This window comes from Canis lupus, chromosome 6 (assembly GCF_003254725.2).
Source record: "Canis lupus dingo isolate Sandy chromosome 6, ASM325472v2, whole genome shotgun sequence".
NCBI lineage: Eukaryota > Metazoa > Chordata > Mammalia > Carnivora > Canidae > Canis > Canis lupus.
Window position 1 is genome coordinate 23,152,556 of NC_064248.1, and position 27,239 is coordinate 23,179,794.

Consider the following 27,239-nt stretch of genomic DNA (forward strand, 5'->3'; position numbering starts at 1 on the left):
CGCGAGACCGGGCGACCCGCGGGCCTGCGGTGAGACGGGATTGGACGACGTCGCCGCCGCTCGACCGGCGGCCCGCTCGCGATTGGCCGAGGCGCCGCCGGGGGTTTGAATCGCGGCCCCGGCCGGGGAGGGTTCTGCCAAAGTGCCACGTTGGGCCCGGCTGCGGCGTGAGGAGCCGGTTCAGGGCGCCGGCCCGGGCGCTCGAGCCGGGGCTCCGGTCGTTGGGGCCGTTGGGCGGCTCGAGGCGGGCCGGGGAGCCGGTGCGCGGCGTGCGGGGCGGGTCGCCCGGCGGCAGCTCTGGTCAGGAGGCGCGGCGGAGCCTGGGCGGCGGCGCGTCCCGCCCGAGGGCGGCTCTGGCTGAGGGCGGAGGAGCCGGTGGAGCGCCCGGGGCAGCGGCTGAGGCGGGACGGCGGCGGCGGGGGCCGCTGCCCCCGGAAGAGCCGGCCGAGATGCTGGCGGAAAACCTAGTGGAGGAGTTTGAGATGAAGGAGGACGAGCCGTGGTACGACCACCAGGACCTCCAGCAAGGTGAGGGCGCGGTCACCCCCCCACACACACACTCCTCGGGAGGGCGGCCTGGCCGGGAGCCGCCCGGGCGCGAGACCGTTACGAAGTCGCCCCTGCCCGCGGCCGGGGGCCGCCAGGTGCGGGAAGGTCTGGCGCTCACCTGGCGTGGGGACCCGCCGCGCGCCCGGCCCGCCGGAGGCCGCTTCTGCGCAGTGATCCTCGCCACCCCTGCGTGTGGGCCGCGCTCTGTGGGGGGCGCTTCCCCGGGGGCACCCCGCGTAGCCCGCGTGGACTGGGAGCCGCCGCAGGTGGTCTGGGTCGCGGGGGGGGGGGGGGGGCGGGGTGTGTGGCAGGAACCGTGCCGGGCCCGCCTACGTCAGCCGCCCCATCCGTTCCCCGGAGAGGAGCTTCTCTTCTCTTGCTCCCATTTCCCAGATGAGGAAAGCGAAGTTAAAAGGGCCAAATGACTTCGCTCGAGTCAAGTATGGGGGCGAGCATTTTTTGAACTCACACACTCAGAACGAGGAGTCATGGCCACTGCCCAGACCCTGTGTCTTCTTTATCACCGGTTTACAGCTTCTTCAGTTGGGTGTCAGAAAGTTGAAAAAAAAAAAAAAATTTTTTTTTTTTTTGTTGCTTATGCATAGTTCAGATGCCAAGTGAAAGTGACTTGAGGCACTTCTTTGCAGTTTGCGCTCTAGCTTTTATTTTATTATTATTTTTTGTAAGTTTAAAAACAGGCATTGGGATCTTGGCCTGCCTTGGATTTCTTGCCGAAAGTGTCTCCAGAGAAATCTTGGAGCAGCCTTCAGTTTGGAGCCAGTGCCCTCCCTTTTTTTTTTTTTCTTTTGGTATTAATAGCGGGAATGTGCAACTGGGGACACTTTTTGAGTGTGTGGGTTCTTAACACTGGTGTTCATTTGATCCTCTCATCAAGCTATATGAATCTAGTAGATTCTATTATTGGGGGATCTAGGGTTCCACTCCAAACTTCAGAGCAAACTTTCTTAGCCACTATACTGAACACTCCTTAGGAATTTTTTTCAGGCACCTTTGGTGTCTGCAGTTCTGGGTAAATCAACTTTTTTAGCTTTAAACGTGCACTGAAAATTAACATCTAATTGAGGTGACTATTAAATGACCATGGTGTTGGTTCATGCTAATCATTGAATGTGGGGTGGCAGGGAAGGATGTAGGCTTGAATGACTTGTACTTAGAAAACAAAACAACTCTTTTGGGGAAAGGTGGCTTTTGATATGCCGTGGACAGTCACTTAAACCAAAGTAGTTCACCATTTCACTTAAATAGCCCAAGCTGTTCAGTGGCTGCAGTGCAGTATTTCCCATCATGTTCTGAATGTCCATAGGCAAATTTGTCTTACATTTTAAGGAAGCTGTTTTCAAAACTGCTGCCCCTCTCCCCCATAAGGGGGATGCCTGGGTAGCTCAGCAGTTTAGTGCCTACCTTTGGCCTAGGACGTTATCCTGGAGACCCAGAATCGAGTCCTATGTCGGACTCCCTGCGTGGAGCCTGCTTCTTCCTCTGCCTGTGTCTCTGCCTCAGTCTCTGTGTCTCTCATGAATAAATTAAATATTTTTTTTAATTCCCTATAAGGATTGATGGCCTAGTTTGATACATTCTCCAGGTTTAATGAGGCAACCACTGCACAATTGGAGCATTTTCCTACAATAAATTATGTAGTTTGTATAATCACAGCTAAATATTTTTCTTTAGCAAGCATAGATCTGTGCAGGCCCTCTCCCCTTTTTAAAAATCTAGCATACTTAGCACATAATAGAGGCTCAGTTTTAATACTTATTGAACTGAGTCGCTCACATGGGATTAGTGTTTTCATGGCTCCCTTCCATCAGGTGCTTTAGTCCACACTGCCCTTCCACCCTGTGGGAAGTTTTAGGAACAACCAGTCATAAGATTTCAGTCTATGGGAAACAAATGCAACATGTTGGCACTACATGTGGAATTCTTTAACCTCTTTAACAAAGCCATCGGATGTTCAAGTTTAATGAAACTTTAATGAGCACAGGTCTAAATCAACTTAATGTCACTTTGCATTTGGAATTTGTTCTCTACTTTTTGGAAGACTTTTACATCTGTTACCACAATTTGACTTTGACATAACCCTGTATGTCATAACCAAGTGTGTGGGTTAGGAATAGATGTGAAATTCCAACAATTATAACTTGTGGAATATAGCCTGTAGAAGAATGAAGTCTGCACTGTGAATAAAAGGATATCTTTGTCCCAGTTTTTAAAAATTATATGTTAAAAAATACCTAAACTTGGGCAGCCCCGGTGGCGCAGCGGTTTAGCGCCGCCTGCAGCCCAGGGCGTGATCCTGGAGACCCTGGATCAAGTCCCACGTCAGGCTCCCTGCATGGAGCCTGCTTCTCCCTCTGCCTGTGTCTCTGCCTCTCTCTCTCTCTCTCTCTCTCTCTCTCTCTGCATCTCTATGAATAAATAAATAAAATTAAAAAAAAATCTTAAAAAAAAAATACCTAAACTTCTAATGAATTTTTAAGTGCGTTAATTTCTCCCCCCCTCCAAAATATTTTTGAGTCTGTGCCAGGTATTCATCTAGGCACTGAGGCTACAGTGCCTATCCACAGATAGGATAGATAGGATCCTACTGCTGGAGTTGACAGTCTAAGAATCTGTTTACTAGTGAAACCTGGAGATATTGCCTCCTAGGACATGCCCAACTACAGTGCCTGGCACATGGTAGGTCCTCAGTAGATATTTGGTGCTGAATACAGTTTGGGAGCAAGTCTGTCCTTTTAACCAGATTGATAAACACATCTAATGGGATTTTATCAAGCGCAGACATCTGTTTTGTTTTGTAAACATCCTCACTGTTAACTTTACTGAGCAAGGCTTGTTTGGAGAGAGCTGCTGAAACAACTTTTTAAGATCCTGTTCTTAAAGTCATTAAATTACAAACCTGTTTCCTTTAGCAACAGAATGATTTAAGTAAATTGACCATATCAAAGTTTGCTGGGGAATTTTTTTTAATTTGCTGAAAAATTCTAACTTTGGAAGGCTCTGGTCCACCATATTTATACCTTGTTAGAAATACGTAAAGCTTATCCAGGCAGAAGGAGAAAACCCTTTGCTTTTACAGAACACTTTGATAAAGAGACTGTCTTTTGTCAGAGAGCTGAGTTGGCTCAGTAAGAATACTGACAATGATCTCTGTGGGTAAGATCCTTTCTGGGACAGCAGGAGCCTTCTGTGCAGGTAATGATGGTGCTTGCTTTGAAATGTGCCCCTGAGAACAAGGTGGAAAGACTTCAGAGACTGAGTTTTCTTTTGGTCCAGCTGCTATTGTAATTGTCATTGGTGAGCTGTGCAAGCTTAGAATAAGGTTTCAAATTCCTACTCTATGGATCAGCAAATGAAGTCTTAGTTTAAAGGAATCTTCATATTTCTACTTCTTTTTGTGATGAGTACATTTGCCATGTGTACAACTAATTTGCTGAATCATTGTTGAAGGGTCATTAAAACTGGCACCATCATTTTTCTTGATGTTTATATTCAGGTTTTTTGCTTTCCCAATTATAGTAACGTTGGCAACAGGAGTTACACAGAAGCATCACCAAATGACGCATTTGATTTTGTAATAGGAAAAGCTTTCAGCTCTAATGTTGTTGAATTACTGCTGCAGACCACAGCTTAACATGGGAATTTGTTGTCCTCATAGTTTGTGAAAAACTGAAGTAAAATAAAAATATGATAGCAGTGGAATTTAAAGGTTTCAGAATTCTGGAAGAGAGATTCTTTGAAAAAATTACTCAGCTGCCAGAGCTAATCTTTTGCTTTGGCATAGGGCTGAATAGAGTGCCTGTTTAAAGCTTACAGTTTATGCTGTTAAAATAGATTATTATCACTCGCAAAGATTAATTAGTGAAAGTATTAAACATATGAGGGTATTAATAGGTTTTTAATTCTTAAGCCTGAAGTAAAAATACCACACAAGTGTGGCATTTTTAGTGGCTACCTAGTTCAGTTCAAAAGGATGTAGAAAAGACAACCTCTTAATGAAAATCTTTATTGTAAAATGGAGATGATCAGGTACATAAGACTTCAAAACTATATTGTTTCCTTTTGTGCCTTAATTAAAAATAAAAAGGACATTGAACATTCTCTTATTCCCCCCACTAATTATTTAGAAACCCTTCTTGGGCTTACTGCCAGCTTTTGGCTCCTTTTGGTTATGGAAACCAGATGCTACACAACAGGAAATAAAATTTTTTTTAAGAACAAAAAAAGACCCTTGTCTTTAAACTAACAGATGAAGTAATATCCTATTATGCAGTGTGACTTCACAGACACTTACTTGTAGTTGAGACTTGTTTTGCCAGAATTCTATCCTGAACATCTATGAAATATTTAGGAGATTGAGACTTCAGGTTACTGAACCAGGTTGGGGCTTTGTTTAACTGGAAATAAGGATTGAGATAAGGACAAGTCTCAAATTCTTTTCTGCATGCTATTTACTAGAAGAGTACTGTGCTTGGCATCTCTTTCTGCAGCAGCGGGAGCAGGAAAGCTGCTCCTGGCTGTGTGTTAAGTAGTAGGCAGTTTCATAACTGAATGAAAGTAGTTGAAGATGGTCTCAAGTTAGTCTTGATTCTGGAAGAGGTTTTGCCTCAGGTTTTGATCACTGATTAAGAACACCTTTGGTGAGTCTCTGGCCCTTCCCAGTGAGGAATTACTACCTTAAAACAGACCAGGAGAGACTTAAGTAATGTCTAGGTAATGTTTATATGTTTATATGCTCTTTGCCTTAAATAAGCGTGGTGCCCCTTGTGTAGGGCTACATGTCCTAGGAGTACAAAATAATTATTTTTGGAACATCTGCAAGCTGTACATAGCGCCTTTCGCATTTAGTGAAAACAAGATATTAAACTGCCTGGAATTGTGTGTGTTTTCACTGGCAGAGCAGGCAATAAAAGCCAAGTAGCTCAACTCTGATTTCTCATTGCCATCTATAAAAAACAAGTGATAAGATGAAGTATCTCAAAGAAGGAAATTGACGGTCTACCTGAAACAAAGAGGTGTGTGGGTCTCCCAGTGTAAAGACATGGGATATGAAGACTATGAGATTGGAACCTGTTGACGGTAGTTTCTGTTTTGCTGTGACTCACCATGTAGATGTGGTCAGGTCAGTTAGCATCTTTGTGCTTCACATTGTCTCATTTGAAAATCCAGGCTAAATACCTTTGAAAGATAGATTAGTATCTCTCTCTCTTTTTTTTTTTTTTTTAGATTAGTATCTCTTAAAAGCTTTGAGCTGTTTATAAAGGTTCTATGCCTTGTGAATAGAAGATGTTATTTCATAGACTTGTTATCTGAAGTCTTCTGCCCATTAATGGATATTGTTAATATTTAAATCATGAGAGAAGGTATTTTAACACCTATCTACCAACATATATACTGTTTTTAAAAAAAAAAATTTATTCATGAGAGACAGAGAGAGGCAGAGACATAGGCAGAGGAAGAAGCAGCCTCCATCCCGGAACTCCAGGAGCATGCCCTGAGCTGAAGGCAGATGCTCAACCACTGAGCCACCCAGGCGTCCCTATACTGTTTGTTTGTTTGTTTGTTTTTAATTTTTATTTATTTATGATAGTCACAGAGAGAGAAAGAGAGGCAGAGACACAGGCAGAGAGAAGCAGGCTCCATGCACCGGGAGCCCGACGTGGGAATTGATCCTGGGTCTCCAGGATCGCGCCCTAGGCCAAAGGCAGGTGCCAAACCGCTGCGCCACCCAGGGATCCCTGTTTGTTTGTTTTTAATAAATAGGTGTAAAATGTTTTAAAATGAGCTGGAGTGGTGTGTGGTAGATTTTGATGATTTGTTTTTTTCATAATGAGGGAAAACTAACCAAGTAGAATACTAGTTATGTACTCTAATGGACGACAGTACCAGGTAACAAAAGTTGTGGCTTTTCTTTTACCACTTTCTCTAGGTTAAGTTTTAATGTCAGTAATAATGAATAAACCTAAAACTTTATTTGTCAACCTCTAAAACTTAAGTTTAAAAAGCGTATGTAGTAAGATTCCCAGTTTTCATAATATTTTTACATAATAAATGCTTTTTTATGACATTTTATGATGTATATAAATACTTTTTATGACATTAAGTGAAATGACTTTCCATCATACTTAAAATAAAACGTAAACATTCTTTACCATGGACTGTAAAATTTTGTGTACTCTTGATTTCTGTCTGCCCTCCAGCTTCATCTCTTTACTCTCCCCCTCATGCTTCTATCACACTGGCTTTTTGTCAGGTCGTAGATTATACCAAGTTCTTTCCTGTTACAGTGCCTCTGGCTGGCTTTTTTACATGGTGAGATCCTCACTCCTCAATCAAGCCCAGCTAAAATGTCCCTTCCGACTTTCCTTGTGACCTCCCTCTCTAGAATAGATCTTTCATTCATTATCACCAAATCTATTTTCTTTTTCACACATCACATTCAACTGGTTGACAGATCTTTAGCTCTACTTTAAGGGGATTCCTACCCCTTCTCTCCATCTCTTTAGGCCAGGATCTATAACACAAACCTTGCTTTGACACTTGCATTCACAGCAGCCAGATTTCATGGGAACTTTAGAGACTATTAAAGATCTACCTGAAGAAAAAAAAAAAAAAAAAGATCTACCTGTACTTTGGCTCAAAGGTCTCCTGGAAAAAAATAGACAATAAAGATATGAATAAGTCCAGTCCATGAACAAATAATTATGGTGTTAGGCATCACCATGATGAATGATCATTTCTGAACTTAAGAATACATCTCCATAAAGTAGATCACTATTATTTAGTCTTACAAGTGTGGGTACATAAGAGCATGCATTACCTGGTAGAGGGACCCAGTTCAACTGAATTTTGAAAAGAACTCTGGTTTCTTTCTGTGCCATGCTACCTTCCATTGAAATTTGACTTAAATTTTATGTGTTGGGTTAGGTCTTGATTCATTCTTATTTTAAGGACAGGATTATATAAAGTGAGTGAGATCATTTGCATTAGTCTAATATTCATTTGTTGTGCTAGATCTCCAACTTGCTGCTGAACTTGGGAAGACATTACTGGATCGGAACACAGAGTTAGAAGATTCTCTTCAGCAGATGTACACAACCAATCAGGAGCAGTTACAGGAAATTGAGGTAATTTACTGATTAAGAGAGTTACACTTTAAGTTGTGGCATGTTGCTGCTATTGACCAGTCATGTTCTGCTAAAATAGCACTTTCAAAGAACCATTGGAGAGACTTGGGAAGTTGATTTCTATTTTTTTGTGCTTTCCCAACATATGTCTGATGAAAGAAATTTCTCTCTTTACCTTGGTGAAGTATACTAGAAGCAAATGGTCCAGTGTTTACCATTATGTGAAACACAATAAAATTGTGAATATTATGCTTCGTTTTTAACTTTTTTTAAATAGATTTTATTTATTTATTTGAGAGAGAGTGTGAGCCAGAGAGAGAGAGAAAGAGAGAGAAAGTGAGCACAAGCAAGTAAGAGCAGGGGTGAGAGAGAAGGAGAAGCAGGCTCTCTGCTGAGCAGGAAGCCCGACTCGGGGCTCAATCCTAGGACCCTGGCGTTGTGACCCGCTGAAGGCAGACACTTAACCGACTGAACCACCCAGGCACCCCTACTTTTTTCTTTTAAAAAATGAATTATGTAATATTTCAGATATTCCCAGAGGTGTAAGAGAATACAACGAATAGCTCTGTACCCACCACCCAGCTTAAGAAAAAACTACCCATACTGTTGAGGCTCCCTCTTTGGTTATACCCCCTTCCCCAACCACTGCCAAATACCATCCTAAGTTTGGGTTTAGATGGAAAAAATTTTAAATTGTAGTACTGATTTCATGATGTGTTTAAATTTCTTGTGCCATTCAAAGAATTAATCAGGACAACCCAGGTGGCTCAGCGGTTTAGCTCTGCCTTCAGCCCAGGGTGTGATCCTGGAGACCCAGGATCAATTCCCTCTCGGGCTCCCTGCATGGAGCCTGCTTCTCCCTCTGCCTGTGTCTCTGCCTCTCTCTCTCTCTCTGTCTCTCTCATGAATAAATAAATAAAATCTTAAAAAAAAAAAAAAAAGAATCAGGGATGCCTGGCAGGCCAGTGGGTAGTGTATGCAACTCTTGATCTTAAGTTCGAGCCCTATGTTGTGGGTAGTGTATACTTAAAAAAAATCATAAAATGGATATTTCTTTCTCTTTGCTTGATATTAATTTATTTACATTTTTGGTAGATTTTTAAATTTTATTTTTTTTAAAGATTCTATTTTATTCATGAGAGAGACAGAGAGGCAGAGACAAAGGCAGAGGGAGAAGCAGGCTCCCCATGGGGAGGCCAATATGGGACTCGATCCTGGGACTTCTGGATCACACCGTGAGCCAAAGGCAGACACTCAATCACTGAGCCACCCAGGCAACCCTTTAGTAGATATTTTTTAAATTAAAAGAGTACTTTTCCCCTAATTATAACAAACTAAAATGAGAGTTACTAGATTAAGGCTTTAAATGCAAGGTGCTGGGGTACCTGGGTGGCTCGGTTGTTGAGCGTTGGAACCTCAATTTCAGCTCAGGCCATGATATAAGGATTGTGAGATTGAGCCCCTAGTAGGCTCCTTGGTCAACATGGAGCCTACTTCAGATTCTCTCTTTCCCTCTTCCTCTACCCCTCCCCACCCCCACCTTACATATGTACATGCACACTTGTGTGTTCTCAATCTCTCTCTTTCAAATAAAAAAATAAAATCTTTTTAAATATTCAAAATGAAAAATAAAATGCAGGGTGCTATCTTGTAAATGGTCCCATTCAAGTAGTCCAGTTATGGGTTGGCCATGTGACTATAAAGATGATAATTTTGGGGGTGCCTCACTGGTGCAATCAGTGGAGCTTCTAATTTTTGACTTAGGGATTGTGGGTTTAAGCCCCTTGTTGGGAAAAAAAAAAAAAAAAGCCCCTTGTTGGGTGTACAGATTACTTAAAAATAAAATCTGTAAGAAAATATAAAGATGATAATTTTGAATATTAACCTGACAGTTGTCTCATTAGAATACTTTTCTCTATGTTCCACCTCCCCACATACCTCCCCTACCCAAAAAAAAGCTTTGCACTTAAATGACAACTCCTTCCTCTCAAATTGGTACATTAGAGACAGGATTCTTGTGTTTATGTGCACGAAAAATGTAAAAGACCTTTGAACAGTGATCAGAACTTACTGAGTGGGGTACTTGGGTGGCTCAGTTGTGACTCTTGATATTGGCTCAAGTTATGATCTCAGGGTTGTGAGATCAAGCCGTGCATTGGGCTCCACAGTGGGCATTGCGTGTACCTAAGAGTCTCTCTCTTCCTTGCCCTGTGCCCCTCCCTGGACCCCCCCCCCCAAAGAAAATACTAAAAAAGGCAAATTCATAATCTAAATATCCTTAATTTTACATAGTAGCCATAATTAACGTGTGTATACAGCAGATCTTTCCTTCATTAGGATTTATGAATAATCAGGTGACTAGCTCTGTGAGAAATATGCTTTTATAATCTAGAAGGGTATATCTTGTAATGATATTGAAGTTATTAGCTACCACTTTTAGCATGTTCTATATCAAAAGAGCATAGAACATGCCATACCCAGACTAAATATAGTTTCCAAGAAACCTAAAAATGCAGAAAAACAAGCATTTTAAAAGCTGTTACTAGGAGAGCCTGGACGACTCAGTCCATTGGGCATCTGCCTTTGGCTCAGGTCATGATCCCAGAATGCTGGGATTGAGCCCTATGTCAGGCCCCTTGCTCAGTGGGGAGCCACCTTGTCTCTCTCCCTCTGCCTGCTGCTCCCCCTGCTTACTCTCTCTGTCAAATAAATATGTACAATCTTAAAAAAAAAAAACAAAAAAGCAAAACTGTTAAAACTAGCCAAGTGTCATACACAAAGAATTCATACTTGCTTTGTGTCTTAGACTTTGCTTTACAACTCAGAAGATTTCATAGAGCAGTCCTAGGGCCATATCATATGCTGTGAGACACATCTATTTCTACTTGGGTAGAAACGTAGTCTACTTAGGTAGAAACATTTAAGAGAATGATACCTATTTGTTACCACAGGAGACTATGAACACAATTGCTTTATGATCTAAGTGACTTATTTTCTTCTTTCTTCTGCCCTGTGGTATTGAGGATGATTAAACAGTTAAGACAGATTGTTGGCATTGTGAAAAAAAATCCACAGATTTTTGAAATTCTCTCAATCTTCAAATAACACTATACCATCTATTGTCTTTTATAAGGTGTTGCAAAGTGTAATGGAAATGAAGTGTCCAATTCAGATCTTAATGATTAAATAAATATAAATTTAAATACGTGTATAACCTATTCAAATAAATTTAGCCTAGAATATTCCGGAAACATTTTCATGACTCTTCTTTCCATAATAAAGCATGTAGTTCCCTGGTTCATAGATCCAAGCATTGTTGCATTCAACATTTTACTCTTTATCCAAAGCTGTGTTTTGGCTGAGAACAACACTTTCATAGATTTTTTTTCTCTACCATTGCAGTTGGCTATCTTCTTTCTTTTTATAAATCACTTTATGAAAGTCAATGGGGAGGGACAAAATGAGGAGATGAAAGAAATGGCAGTGCTGGTTAAGCTCACTTAGTAGCCAGAGCACCCTCCCCCCAAAGTGGCCTTATTGCCTGATCAGGTCACATCTATTTCTGTGCAGACTTACAAGTCACAATATTAACTCCCAATAGTCTAAAACAAGGAAAGCTTGATGCTTTTATAAAAGGAAGCAGGCAGCCAAAGAGCCTAATTCCGTACTAAAAGGTGACCGCTTTTTATATGCTTATCATTGCAACCTTCAGGAACCACCTAAGCTTTATGAAGGCCCTTTCCTTAATTCAAACCTTATATTAGTTCTCTCTGTCTTTTAAAAAGTAAACTTTTTATTGAAATACACATACAGAGGAATGCCTGGGTGGCTCAGCAGTTGAACCTCTGCCTTTGGCTTAGGTCGTGGTCCCATAGTCCTGGGATCGGGTCCTGCGTCGGGCTCCCTGCATGGAGCCTGCTTCTCCCTCTGTCTCTGCATCTCTCTCTGTGTCTCTCATGAATGAATAAATAAAATGTTAAAGAAATATATATATATACAGAAAAAAGCACAAATCCTAAATATATAGTTCAATGAGTGTTCATTAACATACTGATGAAACCAACACCTAGGTAAGAAATAAGAACAGTATCAGCTCTGCTAGTCGTCACCCACACTAACCAGTATGCTAATACCTAGATTAATTTAGCCTGTTTGAACTTTACCACTTTTACAGGTTTTAAACTAACTTTTTAGAATGTTTATTGGGACTTTTCCTGACTAGAAAAGTAATATATGATCATTTTTAAAGATAGAAAAACATGTAGTTGAAAACCAGAAAGTTAGCCTTACCACCTGGAAAAATTTGAAATGAGATCATCCAGAAGAATGGTACTGAAACTTGGAAAATACTAGTATAAAATCTCCCAAACTGTGACACATTATAGACATTATAGAAAAAGACAAATAAGGAAACTCTCAAGGGTGTTTTATAAGAACTACAAGTGTGCTTTCAAAGACTCACAGTGGATTTCAAATAATCCTCGTAAAAATTGATCAGTATTTTTTAGTGATCGTTTTAGGTTTCTTTTTGTTAAAGAAAAGAGTCCAAGCATGAGTAGGTCAAGGGGCAGAGAGAGAGAACCAGACTCCCCTATGAGCAGAGAGCCCTACACAGGGTTCCACCTCAGGACCCTGAGATCATGACCTGAGTAAGCCAAAGGCAGACGCTTAACAGACTGAGCCACCCAGGTGTCCCTCAGTGATTGTTTTTTATGTAAAAAAAAATTAAACTATTGAAAGTAAAGATTGGCTTCAGAGATACCTATAGTCTGTGTGACTTTTATTCAGTGTTGATTTGAACATATAATTTTTCAAGACTGCCGAGCAAGTTTTTCTCTCCTGGATGAGGGGGGAGGAGAGAAGCCTTGGAGGGTAATGAGATCTGGCACCATCAGACATAATCGGATTCTCTTAAAGATTCCTATAATCATGTAAGCAAGTCTACAGCCTTATGTTTGTGTTGCATCTCCGCTTGGAAACCTGTATTATTCCCATAAGCCTTGTCACTACCACTCAAAGTAGTCTGGCCTTCAAGATATCCTTTCAAGAACTTATGTCTTCCTTGGAAATTTTAAGGCATTTTATTCCTCTGCTACATTTATCAATATTCTGTATATTTATGATTTGTTCTAGTCTACCCACCCATTTCCCAGTGCAACATTGAAGGCTGTTGCTATGTTTATTCATGGTCTTTCACAGAGTAAACATCAATAAATACTTGTTGAAACCTATATCCTTTTTTTTTTTTTTTTTTTAAGTAGGCTCTGTGCCCAACATGGGGCTTGAACTCATGACCCTGAGATTGAGAGTCACATGCTCTACCAACTGAGCCAGCCAGGCACCCCTTGAAATCAGTATTTTAAGAAAGGGACAGATTAGCAATTTGCAAAGCACTTCTGATTCCTAAACTGTGGGTTTCCACCTTGAGATTTTTTTTAAGGCAATAGGAGGGGCACTGGCTTTAGCATTAGAAGATTCAGGTTTAAGCCCTCCAGCCTATAGCAAATAGATGGAGACTTTAGGCATGTGAATTACCTCTCAGATCCTGTTTTCTCTGCTGTATAATGGTGATAAGAATGCTTGCACTACATTGGCACAGGGTTGTCCTGAAGGGATGAGGTTATGTAAGTGTATTTTGGACAGTATAAATTGTACAATTTATCCATGTTATAAGAATTTTGGTAATGAATCTTAATTCAGAAAAAAATCCTTTTCAATTACTGGAAAATTGATTTTAAAAACAAGCCAGGCTTTTAATAGATTATATTATAGGTGGTTTTTATTTTTATATTCATGCCTCTTCTCTCCACCCCCCCCCCCCTTTAAATTTCCTACAGGGGAAATAAAGTATTTTAATCAGGGAAAAGGTTTTTCAAAGGTAAAAGGAAATATTTCTTCAGAATTGTAGAAGTCATTTTGATACTAAACTCAGAGGATTTGGGCAATAATCCTTAATAGAAGGATAATCCCAACACTGCATAAAAGCCAAATTTCCATTGCATTCCTTATGTGTTTTAAGTTGGGGTTTTTTGTCTTTTCTCCTTTACTCCAGGTCACGGTTCTGCAATTGCAAATAGATAGTAATCTTGCTGGCCTTTCTTTTTGAAAGATTTGCCTCAGTTGTTAAGTTGAACTATTTATAGCTTTTGCTTATAACCTGAACCTTGTACTCCTAGTCAAGGTGGCATTCTACGCAAATTCCAAGAAACGTGTGTAATAACTCAGAGAACTAAACTTTGATACTCTTGGCTATAAAATCGACATTTTTGCCTGTGTTTTTGCTACTGTCGTGTTTGCCTCCCCATGTTTTGCTTAAATGTCTCCCTTTCCGTTGATATGTTTAATATGACAGATGCTTTTGTACTTGAGTTTTGGCACTTGAATTTTGGATCTTGGCAGTCCTGTCGAATTCATTTGAGGTTGTGTGTCAAAGATTCTGAATAGAGAAAACCAGAACATTAGAAGCTTATCTTTGCCTTTAAATGAAGGGTAGAAAATGAGCTAACTCAGTCCCTTCTAGATTCAGAAAAAAATTGACAAATACTAATTTGAAACTTTGGAGGTCAAGTGTTAAAGCAAGGTCTGACCACATACAGTTCTGATTCTCTGGTCTGATACCACTACTTGCTGGGAGATCTAATAATTTTTCTTTTAAGTTGCTGACCAAGTTAGTCAGACTTCTTTGTTAGGTAACCTATTACAGATTCTTGTAGAAGTAAAGGGCTTTTTTGATTACTTTTGATTTAATAATAATAAGATTAAACTCCTACCACGTGAAAACAAGCTCCCTGCCATTCTTTAGATTGCCATTAAAGCCAAGTCCTCTAAGACCAAAATATTACAAGCTCTTCATAAATGGTTTCATTGTGTTTTTATCACAAGTTTATATATCAAACTAGAAGGACTTACTATAGTTTTTCTTGATACATAGGTCCTCTCCACCCTCCCAGTCTGTGGTTGCACTTTTTGCAGTTTCAGTTACGTGGTCAGCCCCCATCCAGAAACAGACAATTCTCCTTCCGTTGTATGGTCAGAAGGTGCCTTGGAGCTTCACACTGTGTCACAATGCCTGCGTCACTCACCTGGCTTATCTCATCACGTGGGTGTTTTATCAGCTCATGTCATCAGAAGAAGTGTAGGTACAGCAAAGGAGATATTTTGAGAGAGACCACATTCACATAACTTTTTTTTACAGCCTATTGCTATAATTCTATTTTATTATTCTCACTGTGCCAGATTTATAAATTAGACTTTATCATAGGTGTATGTATAGGGAAAAAACATAGTCATATATTTAGGGTACGGTGCTATCCACTTTTTCAGGCACCTACTGGGAGTCTTGGAATGTATCCCCAGTGGAAAAGAGGGGGACTGCTATCGCCTCTTTGTACTTTATTTACATATTTGTTTCCTTTATATTTGAACTTTATATCTTTAAAAGGGGACAACAATTAGGGGCCCACATAATAGCTGGTAGGAATTATAAATGTTTTTCAGATTACTGGGAATAAGTAATGTTTTTCAGATTGTGCCATGGGAATAAGTACAGAGAAGTCTATAAATGAGGCAAAAGGGAGGGAATTAGTGGCTATTAGGAACTTTTCCCAAGAGGGCTATAACCAAAGCCCTTCTCAGAATCTTTTAGTTAAGTCTCCTCCACATTTCAGCAGTCTTAGTTGTGGTAAAGAGCACGATAAGCTGTTGTGAATAGAGGTCTAGAAATTGCCATTTTGGGGCGCCTAGCTGGCTCAGTTGGTAGAGCATGTGACTCTTGTTCTCAGGGTCATGATAGAAAGGAATTGCCATTTAGCCAATATTTTTTGAGTCCCTACTATGTATCAGGAATTGTACTAAATGGACTAGAAAGAGAAGAGGCTTCCCTTTTCAAGGAGGGTCAGAAAGACTGGACACTGGGATGCCAGGGTGGCTCAGCAGTTGAGCGCCTGCCTTTGGCCCAAGGCGTGATTCTGGAGTCCTGGGATCGAGTCCCACATTGGGCTGCCCCCATGGAGCCTGCTTCTCTCTCTGCCTATATCTCTGCCTCTCTCTCTGTCATGAATAAATAAAAATCTTAAAAAAAAAAAAAAAAAAAGACTGGACACTAACAAGTAAGCACTTGGTCATTTGTTATTACGCTAATTGTTTTAAAGGAAACTGATAAGATACCTTGGGAAAGGTGCTGCTTGAGGCAGGGTGGTCTGGAAAGGCTTCTGAAAAGATTATGTTTGAGCAGAGGCCTTAGGACAATCAGAGTTCTTAACCATTCTTGTGCCATAGATCCCTGTGGCTGTCTGGTGAGGTCTGTGATGATCCTCTTAAAATATATAGAATAAAAGGGAATCTGTTATATTGAAATGCCTTATCAAAATATTAAAAAAATAAATATGTGATATGGTAATGTTTGTCAACCTAAAAAGTATAATTTCAAATAGTGATGAGTGTAGCCAATAAATCAAGATTTCTGCAATCACTATCATGTGATATGAAAATATCTGTGATTTCTATTGGTGATGAAGTCCTAGCAACCCCATCATACTACTTATGGCTTGATGGCTTGTTGCCTCCATTCAGAATCAAAGCACGTGGTAAATATTGGAAGTTAGAGAAAATAAAGATATAACTTCTCCCTCATTCAAGTTCACAGATCCTGTCAGTTCTGTCTGTGGACCCCAGATTAAGAACTGCTGGGTTAAATGGAGCCAGTTAGGAAAAACACATCCCCTAACAGAAGGGGGAGCTTGCTTAGAGTAAGGCAACTCCATAGTTTTAAGGTAAAGATACTTTGTGAAATAAGGATGAATCAGTAGCTCCCTGGTGAAACTGGAAGAGCCACTTAAGAGACAGTTGGGAAAATCTTAATTAAGACTGAAAAATAGGGGATCCCTGGGTGGCGCCGTGGTTTGGTGCCTGCCTTTGGCCCAGGGCACGATCCTGGAGACCCGGGATCAAATCCCACGTCGGGCTCCCGGTGCATGGAGCCTGCTTCTCCCTCTGCCTGTGTCTCTGCCTCTCTCTCTCTGTGTGACTATCATAAATAAATAAAGAAAAAAAATATTTAAAAAAAAGACTGAAAAATAAATGATAGTAAGGGGATTATTGGGAGGTTTTAGGTATGATTAAAATTGTAGTTAAAACAAAAAGTCTTTTAGAAATATATGAATATGGATATTTAAGATGTCTTGGATTTGCTTTAAAATGATTGGAGATGAGAATAGGAAAGTAGAAATGTCACAAGACTGATGATAATTGTTGAAACTGGATGATGGATAGATGGGGGCTTATTAAACCATTTTTTTCTCTTTTATATGTTTGACATTATCCATAATGTTTTAAAAACATAGTAGAGGGCACCCCAGGTGGCTCAGCTGTTTAGCGCTGCCTTCGGGCCAGGGCCTGATCCTGGGGACCAGGGATCGAGTCCCACGTTGGGCTCCCTATGTGGAGCCTGCTTCTCCCTCTGCCTATGTCTCTGTCTCTCTGTCTGTCTCTCTGTCTCTCCTGAATAAATAAATAAAATCTTAAAAAAAAAAATGAAATCTCTAAAAACATAGTAGAGGGGCAGCCCTGGTGGCTTGGCGGTTTAGCGCCGCCTTCAGCCCAGGGCCCAATCCTGGAGACCTGGGATTGAGTCCCACGTCAGGCTCCCTGCATGGAGCCTACTTCTCCCTCTGCCTGTGTCTGCCTCTCTGTCTCTGTCTCTCTCTCTGCATCTCTCATGAAGAAATAAAATCTTAAATAAAAAAACACACACAGTAGATAAAATTAGCCATGTATAAAGAGTCTGTACTTGGGTGGATGAAAGAAGCAGCACACAAGGTCAGGACCACTAATGTATTATTTCGGGGGATGTGACTAAAAGAACATATTGAAGCATAACTGGTAAAGAACGCTGCTGGGGTGGTTAGAATTCCACTTCATCTTAATGAAGAGCTGCAAGTACTAGTCCTATGGAGGGAAATGGTAAACATGAAGCTTAAGAATCATTGTTGATCCAAGTGAATGCTGATGCCTCCTGGACCTAAGAGAAAAAGACATTAGTTTGGGGGGAGGGGAGACTTCCAGGGTTTTCCATGTCCAAGATCAACATTTCTCTAATAAGTGTGATCCATGGACCTCTTATACTAACCTCACCTGGAGTTTTTGCTGAAAATGCAGAATACTGATTGTACCCTAGTCTCACCGACTCAAAATTTTAGGAGAAAGGGGTATAGGTTCCTGTAGTTTGTTTAATAAAGCTCTCAGATAGATGAATCTTAGCACATGCAAAGTTTGCAAACTAACTGTAGCTGCCTCTTCCTGAGCAGTTTTACCATATGCTGACGCTGTGCTGAACCCTTCACACACTTAAACCTTACGGCAGCCTTTGTGAGATAGGTGATGAGGAAATATCGCCTGAGAATTAAGGTTACTTGCCAAAGGTCACCCGGTTAGAGGTGGTGAAGCAGAACTTCAGATTCTAACCTATGCTCTTAGATACTGCTGCCTCCCACCAGGCTCTTTTCTCTGATTCTATACCCACCAAAAGATTTCTGTGGAAATTGACCTCTCACCTGCCCTTTACAGAGGATGTGGGTCTTCCAGTAACTGGGCAGAGACAATTCCTGTGGTAAATTAGTAATTAGTGTCTGGTCTATGTGTTAGCCTTTTTCAGTCGTTGTAAATCAGTGCCAAAGAATACTTGACACCTATACTTGATATAAAAGTAGCTTGTGAAGTTTCTGTACCCTTTGTATGTATACCTGTATCCTAAACTTTGTCCCTAAGAGATTGAACACATTCCCATCAGTCATAGGAACCTACTATGACATCGCTAGCCAGAGGGCAGGATTAGGGGCCTTCTCCCAGGAGAAGCTGGTAGGTACTGAGGCAGTGAAGGCTAAACATAGGCTTTGAGAGGGACCGTGATCAGTGTGTGCTCACCTACCTTATTTAATATATTTAAATCCTACAAGATAGGTTAGTCATCAATTCATAACCCCTTATTTTTCAATTCTGAACCCAAAGGCTCTATAAAACAAGATTTTTTTTTCCTTTAAGTTTGCAGCAGATTCATTTGGCAGAAAACCCTGACCTGAACTGTTGTGAAGCTGTTTATAATCCTTATTCACACTTACCATTGCAGAAATATTAATGCTCGGGACACCTGAGCGGCTCAGCAGTTGAGCGTCTGCCTTCGGCCTAGGGCGTGATCCTGGCGTCTCAGAATTGAGTCCTGCATCGGGCTCCCTGCATGGAGCCTGCTTCTCTCTCTGCCTATGTCTCTCTGCCTCTCTCTCTGTGTCTCATGAATAAATAAAATCTTAAAAAAAAAAAAAAAAAAAGAAATGATCGATTACAGGATGCTGCTCATACCACACTGAGGATGTTTAAAGTTTTTAGTGTGTTTGCCACGTTGTCTTTCTACAATTGAAAGAATTTTCAAAAACATTTTTGGCCCCTAGAGTTTCAGATGAGAAAGTTGAAGTTATGAGACTTAAGTGTTTTCTCAACATATTACCAAGTTATATCACTAGATTTTGAAAAAGATCATTTATTCTTTTTTTTTCAACTGTCACATTGTCATTTATAGTCCACTGAAAATCATTTAGCACATTCTTTGAAAGAAGTCTTTTAGCTTTGCAAATATAGTTGTACAGATTTACAGTTGTAAAGGTGACTTTTGACTCTTGACAACATGGATTTGAACTGTCTGGGTCCACTTACACAAGGATTTTTTTTCTGAAAATACAGAACGTAGTGTAAATATATTTTCTCTTCCTCATGATTTTCTTAACATTTTCTTTTCTTTAGCTTACTATATTGTGAGAATAAGTATGTAATTCGTATAAACATACAAAATGTGTTAATCAACTGTTCATGTCATTAGTAAGGCTTCCAGTCAATAGTAGGCTATTAAAGTCTTAGAGGAATAAAAAGTTACAAGTGGATTTTTGACTATGCGGAAGTTTGTGCCCCAACCCCATGTTGATCAAGGATCAACTGTATAGTTGTACAAAAAGCCCCAAGAAGTGTTGTGGGGTTTTTGTTTTGTTTTGTTTTTTAAGATTTTATTTATGAGAGAGAGAGAGACAGAGGCAGACAAAGGCAGAGGGAGAAGCAGGCTCCATGCAGGGAGCCTGACATGGGACTTGATCCGGGTCTCCAGGATCAGGCCTTGGGCCGAAGGTGGCGCTAAACCGCTGAGCCACCTGGGCTGCCCGGTTTTGTTTTTTCTTTTTAAGATTTATTTATTTATTTGAGGGAGAGCAAGCAAGCAAGAGGAGCAGAGGAGAGAGAATACCAAGCCGACTCCACCCTCAGTGTGGAGCCCAGTGCAGAGCCTGATCTCATGTGCCTGAGATCACAACCTCAGCTGAAACCAAGAGACCGATGCTTAACTGACTGGGCCACCAGGCACCCAAGACATGACTTTAAAAACATTTTCCTTGGGGCGCCTAGGTGACTTAGTTAAGCATCTGCCTTTGGCTCAGGGTCATGATCCTGGGCTCCTGGAATCAAGCCCTGAATTGGGCACTCTGCTCGGGGGGGGGCTGCTTCTCCCTCTCCTGTTTCAGCTTGGCCAACTTACGCTTGTTTTTTCTGTGTCAAATAAGTAAAAATTAAAAAAAATAAAAGAGCCACTAAAAAAATAAGTAAATAAAAATACTATTCTTGGGGCTCCTGGGTGGCTCAGTCAGTTAAGCATCTGACTCTTGATTTTGGTTCAGGTTGTGATCCCAGGGTCATGAGATTAGGCCCCACATCAGGTTTCATATTCAGCAGAGTCTGCTTAAGACCTTCTCTCTCTCTCTGCTCCTACTATGTGTACATGTGTGTTCTCTCTCTCAGAAAAATCTTTAAAAAGTCATGTCTTGGGCACCTGGATGGCTTAGTCAAGTGTCCAACTCTTGATTGCAGCTCAGATCTTAATCTCAGGGTTGTGAGTTCAGAGCCCACATTGGGCTCTGTGCTATAGGCTAGGTAGGCATGTAGAATTTAAAATCATGTCTTTGGTCTTTTACCATTTGATCATTGATGATGCTTTGAACCTACCTTTTTTTCCTCTTTCTAGTTGTGCTCCAGAGAAATGTTAGGAATATTTCATTTGGAATATATACTGTGTTTCATTGTCTTCTGGTGGAGTTGCTGTAGGAGAGGCAGTCAGTGTAATTTAACACTGAGGCATGAAGACTGTGATTATTCCCCTTTATCCTTGGACATTTAGAAAGTGATTTTAGCATTTACCAGAGTAAATAATCTGGCAAATTTCTCATGAATAAAGAGGATTATGGTGGGGCACCTAGGTGGCTCAGTGGTTGAGCATCTGCCTTTGGCTCAGGTTGTGATCCCAGGGTTCTGGGATCGAGTTCCGCATCAGGCTATCTGCAGGGAGCTTGCTTCTCTCTGTCTCTGCCTCTCTCTGTCTCTCAGGAATAAAAAAAATCTTTAAAAAGGATTATGATGATCACATTCTCACAATATTAAAAATAACAAGAGTCTTTGAATTATAGTAAGCTAAATATCTCTTTCTGGATAAGTCAGTTATTTCCCCTGTATTTTTGTCCAGAGTAGCTCATTTGGAGAAAAAAATTCCATTTTTCTTCCAAGCAAAAAATCATCTAAAATTCTCTACTTCAGGCTTTCTTATTTCTGTAAAACATGGTATTTTTGCTTAAACATTGATCATGTATTCCATTGCTTTTACTCTTGTGGGATTGTCAGTCTCAGATATTCTTGTTGAATATTAATTTTATGCATGCATTGTGCTTTAGAAGAGTAGACCAGCCTCATGATACATAGGATGTTGGTAAGCATTAAGGAAAGTAAACATATAAAGGATGGCCTGTATTTATTTCCTATTAGACAAGTACTTTAATTGGGATTTAAAGATTTTATTTATTCATGAAAGACAGAGAGGCAGAGACATAGAGGGAGAAGCAGGCTCCTCACAGGGAGTCTGACGTAGGACGTGATCCCTGGACCCTGTATCACGCCCTGAAGTCAACCGCTGAGCCACTTAGGTGTCCCTTAAAGTTTTTCTTTACATAAAATAGACCTGTGGTATTATGGTATAATAAAAACCATGTATTTGATCTTTCTATTTCGTGGCACAGAGCTTCTAAAACCATTGGAATTTCCTGAGGATAGAATGGGAACTGGTTGCCAGAAGAAGCACAACCATAATATTAGTTAGAACCATCAGTCCAACCCCCAACCTCTGGGGAGGGAATGGGGGTTGGAGATGGAGTTCAGTCACCAATGGCCAATGATTTCATCAGTCGTGCTATAGAATGAAGCTTCAATGAAACCCTGAAACAAGGAACACATTGAGGTGCTAATAGGCTAGTGCATCTTAAGAGGGTGTAGAAGCTCTACACTCCTCTTCACCCCCATACTTTGCTCTGTGCATGTCTTCCATGTGGCTCTTCCTGAGTTGTCTTTTTTTTTTTTTTTTTTTTTTTTTGAGTTGTTATCCTTTTTATAAAGTAGTCAGTATAGGGCAGCTCAGGTGGCTCAGTGGTTTAGCGCCACCTTCGGCCCAGGGTGTGATCCTGAAGACCTGGGATCAAGTCCTGCATCGGGCTCCCTGCGTGGGGCCTGCTTCTCCCTCTGCCTGTGCCTCTGCCTCTCTGTGTGTGTTTCTCATGAATAAATAAATAAAATCTTAAAAAAAAAAAGTCAGTATAAGTAAAGTGATCTCCTGAGGTCTGTGAGTTATTGGAGTGAATTATTAAACCTGAGGGGAGGTTGTGGAAACCTTCAGATTTACAGCTGGTTGGTCAGAAGTACAGGTGGTCTCTGGATCTTTCAACTGGTGTCTGAAGTGCAGCAATTTTATAGGACCAAGCCCTTCTGACCTGGAATCCCTACAGGTAGGCAGTGTCAGAATTGAATTGTAAGATACCCAGTTGGTGTTGGAGAATCAAGAGTGGGTGTTCGAATGCTGCGGGTATTTTGTCTGTTTAATGTATAACCTGGTCACAATCATTTTCTCTTACAGTATCTGACCAAGCAGGTGGAGCTTCTACGGCAGATGAATGAACAGCATGCAAAGGTTTATGAGCAATTAGATGTCACAGCAAGGGAACTGGAAGAAACAAATCAAAAGCTAGTTGCTGACAGCAAGGCCTCACAGCAAAAGATTGTGAGGTAAATTTTCTAGACTCCATTGAGGAAGCCCTAGAGGGAGTTACTTAGTGTTGACTAGAATAGAATGTGGCTTTAGTGGATTTGGGTCAATATGGGGTACAGTTTAATTTAATTCTTTATGGAGAATAGAGATTAAATTAGAAGTCCTTTCCAATTAAGAGTGCCCAGTTTGAGTGGCTGGCAACTAATCTCTCCTCACTGCTGATGCCCTTAATTTAATATGACAAGCAGCAAACGGCTTGCTTCTGTTCCTCACAGTCTGACTGAAACAATCGAATGTCTACAAACCAACATTGATCACCTCCAGAGCCAGGTGGAGGAGTTGAAGTCATCTGGCCAAAGAAGGAGGAGCCAGGGAAAATGTGACCAGGAGAAACCGGCACCCAGCTTCTCATGTCTGAAGGAACTGTACGATCTCCGCCAGTAAGAACCTGCTGTTCTGTGGTATTAATGAGCGGGGAAGCGTCGCCTGTCAGCGACACATCCCTGATTCAAGTAGATTAAAAGTACCCTTTTATGAATTGCTACTTGGTGATTAGACTACCAGTGGTTTGAGCAAAACCACTTAACTTAAATATACAACTGATCAAGTTCTTGGGCATTAGTAATTCTGCAAAAACTTATTTTTAGAAATCTTGAGAATATTCATTTCAGTGCTTTGCATGTGTTAAGTCTTCGTTTAAATTAAGTTGTACTTCTGATAGACTACAGGTTTGGGGGTTGTATTTCGCATTAGAGTGGAAAAAATCGAAATTTCAAAAAAAGCTTTTTTTAGCCTCAGAAATGCCTTTATAGGGATTCCTGAGTGGCTCAGTGGTTGAGCATCTGCCTTTGGCTCAGGGTGTAATCCCAGGGTCTAGGATCGAGTCCCACATCAGACTCCTTGCAGGAAGCCTGCTTCTCCCTCTGCCTGTTTCTGCCTCTCTCTCTCTGTGTCTCATGAATAAATAAATAAAATCTGGGATCCCTGGGTGGCGCAGCGGTTTGGCGCCTGCCTTTGGCCCAGGGCGCGATCCTGGAGACCCGGGATCGAATCCCACATCGGGCTTCCGGTGCATGGAGCCTGCTTCTCCCTCTGCCTGTGTCTCTGCCTCTCTCTCTCTCTCACTGTGTGCCTATCATAAATAAATAAATTAAAAAAAAAAAAAAAATAAATAAATAAATAAATAAATAAAATCTTTTAAGAAAAAGAAATGCCTTTATAATTTAGAGTTAAGAGACTGAATATTTAAGAACTACTTCTTGAGGGGATCCCTGGGTGGCACAGCGGTTTGGCGCCTGCCTTTGGCCCAGGGCACGATCCTGGGGACCTGGGATCGAGTCCCATGTCGGGCTCACGGTGCATGGAGCCTGCTTCTCCCTCTGCCTATGTCTCTGCCTCTCTCTCTCTCTCTCTCTCTCTGTGACTATTATAAATAAATAAATTAAAAATTAAAAAAAAAAAAAAGAACTTCTTGAGCACATATGTGGCAGGTGCTATGCCAGACATGAGGAGTGGTGAGCAAAATAGACCCAGTTCCTGCCCTCCCACTTCAGTCTCGGGGAGAGGCAGATACAAATCATCACACAAACACAGTTACAAGTTACCTAGGACTTTGCACAGGAGACCTAGGCTTCTGCATTTGGAGGCTCTCAACCTTGACTCTTGATCAAGTCACTTTGGAATTTTTCAAACAGCAATACCAGTGAGTCCCTCAGGCCTAAATCGGGATCTCTGGGTACTGGGAAAAACCTGCCCAGGTGATTCTGATATGCAGCCAGGCTTGAGAACCCCTGGGCCATTCTCATTTCCTTCACAGGAGTCAGTCATATCACTGGACTTAGAAAATGGGTGTCCTGTTAATGGTTAAAAAAATAGTCACAAAAATTATGTTTTCTTACATGTGCTTATTTGCTAGCCTTACAGAATTTCATTTTAACCATTGCTCTAGTGTAGAATAGGCAAAAAATTAATCACTGTCACATTCCTCAAAAATATTAAATTGAAAGGGGATCCCTGGGTGGCGCAGCGGTTTGGCGCCTGCCTTTGGCCCAGGCGCGATCCTGGAGACCCGGGATCGAATCCCACGTCGGGCTCCCGGTGCATGGAGCCTGCTTCTCTTTCTGCCTCTCTCTCTCTCTCTCTCTCTGTGAGACTATCATAAATTTAAAAAAATATATATTAATTTGAAAAAAAATCTTTTCATTCCCAATTGACCTATGTAACGTGTGTGTGTGTGTGTATTTTTTTCTTTTTGGTAATATGTTCTTTCAACATTTTTGTCCTAGACACTTTGTGTATGATCATGTGTTTGCTGAGAAGATCACTTCCTTGCAAAGTCAGCAAAGCCCTGATGAAGAAGAAAATGAGCATTTGAAGAAAACAGTGACGATGTTACAGGCCCAGCTAAGCCTGGAGCGGCAAAAGCGGGTGACCATGGAGGAGGAATATGGGCTTGTGCTCAAGGAGAACAGTGAGCTGGAACAGCAGCTGGGAGCCACTGACGCCTACCGAGCGCGGGCGCTGGAATTGGAGGCTGAGGTGGCAGAGATGCGGCAGATGCTGCAGTCAGAGCATCCTTTTGTGAATGGGGTTGAGAAGCTGGTGCCAGACTCTCTATTCATACCTTTCAAAGAACACAGCCAGAGCCTGCTGGAGGAGATGTTCCTGCCTGTGTCGGAAGCACACAGAAAGCCTCTCAAGCGCAGCAGCAGTGAGACAGTGCTAAGCAGCTTGGCAGGGGGGGACATCGTGAGGGGTCATGAGGAGACCTGCATTCGGAGGGCCAAGGCTGTGAAGCAGAGAGGCATCTCCCTTCTGCACGAAGTGGACACTCAGTATAGCGCCCTGAAGGTAAAGTATGAGGAGCTGCTGAGGAAGTGCCAGCAGGAAGAGGACTCCCTGTCCCATAAGGCCGTGCAGACCTCCAGGGCACTGGCCAAAGAGACCCAGCCTGAGCTCGACACCAGCAGTTGGGAGCCAGCTTCTGCTACCCCAGAGCCTGTCAGTTCCCCCACCACCACCACACCTCCAGAATATAAAGCGCTTTTTAAGGAGATCTTTAGTTGCATCAAGAAAACTAAGCAAGAAATAGATGAACAGAGAACAAAATACCGATCTCTTTCCTCTCATTCCTAATTCAACCTCCAGCTCTACTACTAATTTGCCTATTTCTTTTCACCTCTCTCTCCAACTCCGACAAGTGTTTGTAAACCCCGCAGCCTAATATTACTCATGATGTTTGCCTCGTAGCTTTGCTTATTTAGCAGCTGCGAACAGCAGCAGGGAAAGAAGGTGGCCTGCTGGTGTCTGTTCTATAATCCAGATCTGTTTAAACTCCTCAGGAAATCCCATGACAACTGGCCTCTGGCTGGCGCGCTGATTAGGTTGTGATTCCTTGAAAAGCCCCAGAACCAGTGGAGGGATAGATCCATGCTCCTAGGGAAGTAGGCCTGGAGTTACTATAGTGTATAGTATATAGAGGTTGTATAGTGTAGAGGAGCAAAAGGGCAGAGTTGAAACAAAATTAAGGCAACTTTTGCTCCTCCTTCTCAAAACCATAGAAGTCAGATGGCTGCCAAACTGAAGTAGCTTTCACAAACACTGTTGGATACTGTGAATTCATTAAGAAAGAATGTCCAGGAGAAAGCAGGGGTCTAATCCAGAATAAATGGCATTGACAAATACTCCAGGCCTTGTGTTTTGTTCCATCCACTAGTAGTTGAGCTGTGACTGACAAGTCATAATGTGTCTAAGTCCAACCAATGCCGAACTGAAAAGGCAAGCTCCGGTTTGACCACAGTTAGCTTGTTAGCAGAGGCCCTAGAGGGCCTTCCCCACCCCAAACCCCCCACCTCCAGATGGTTTTCCTCAAAGCTGTAGTGGTTAGCAGAGGCAGATGTGTAAATCTTTCATCCCTAAAGTCAAAATAAAGCAGCAAGATCTAAGCCCTCACTCCTACCGTGTTGTCCGAGCTGGCTCAGCTGACAGCCACAAGCTACCCTTGTTCAGTTCCTGTCGTTCCTGGAAATGTTTGTGACTTGTGCAGAATTCGTGTCTGCTACCTTAATTACTAAACAGTATTATTCTGTGGGAATCTACTCATCCTCTCACTTGCATACTTTTAATTTAAAACTATTTAAGAGAATTGAAATTCCAGTTATTGTATATATTTTTCTAAAAACCAAATAAAACTACCTATGAAAATGAACAAATGGATCACTTATTTTAAGCTGAAGCCATCTTACTGTTATAACCAACTTCACATTTTTTTTATTCCAACAGATAACTCAGATTTGACCATGATTTTTTGGAGTTATTTTTTCCCCCATTCTTAGGGATCATGTTAATGTGTTCAGTAGAATAACTATATGATTGAAAAATATGTTCTTAAAGATTTTGTTTATTTGAGAGAAGGAGAGAGCATGAGTGGTAGG

At 41.4% G+C, this 27,239-nt stretch overlaps 1 protein-coding gene, 1 long non-coding RNA gene and 1 other non-coding gene across 4 annotated transcripts; 1 reads left to right on the forward strand and 2 right to left on the reverse strand.

Moving 5' to 3' along the window:
• The first annotated feature begins 128 nt into the window (after positions 1–128).
• Positions 129–27,017, forward strand: CDR2 (cerebellar degeneration related protein 2). Of its 2 annotated transcripts, XM_025416194.3 has the most exons (6): positions 129–528; positions 7,582–7,694; positions 14,626–14,829; positions 22,675–22,823; positions 23,082–23,246; positions 25,092–27,017. In XM_025416194.3, the coding sequence occupies exons 1-6, from the start codon at positions 450–452 to the stop codon at positions 25,939–25,941; spliced, it is 1,560 nt and encodes a 519-aa protein (XP_025271979.1). In that variant the 5' UTR covers positions 129–449; the 3' UTR covers positions 25,942–27,017. The 2 variants fall into 2 exon arrangements, with proteins under 2 accessions (XP_025271979.1, XP_025271981.1); XM_025416196.3 differs by lacking the exon at positions 14,626–14,829 and having other exon boundaries at positions 133–528.
• LOC125755272 (uncharacterized) lies at positions 11,471–18,467 on the reverse strand. Its single transcript, XR_007411245.1, has 4 exons — positions 18,245–18,467; positions 15,861–16,008; positions 14,604–14,749; positions 11,471–11,647 (listed from the first exon to the last, which is right to left on the reverse strand). It is a non-coding gene; the product is annotated as an uncharacterized LOC125755272 (long non-coding RNA).
• On the reverse strand, positions 12,962–13,034 carry TRNAE-CUC (transfer RNA glutamic acid (anticodon CUC)). Its single transcript has one exon. It is a non-coding gene; the product is annotated as a tRNA-Glu (tRNA).
• Positions 27,018–27,239: the final 222 nt, after the last annotated feature.

What these genes read in the sequence shown, in the direction of transcription:
- CDR2 (XM_025416194.3), top strand. Translation starts at nt 450, where the DNA reads ATGCTGGCGGAAAACCTAGTGGAGGAGTTTGAGATGAAGGAGGACGAG. An exon ending in AGCAGTTACAGGAAATTGAG is followed by an intron (nt 7,695 to 14,625) that starts GTAATTTACTGA and finishes CTTGATACATAG; the next exon opens with GTCCTCTCCACCCTCCCAGT. An exon ending in TCACAGCAAAAGATTGTGAG is followed by an intron (nt 22,824 to 23,081) that starts GTAAATTTTCTA and finishes TGTTCCTCACAG; the next exon opens with TCTGACTGAAACAATCGAAT.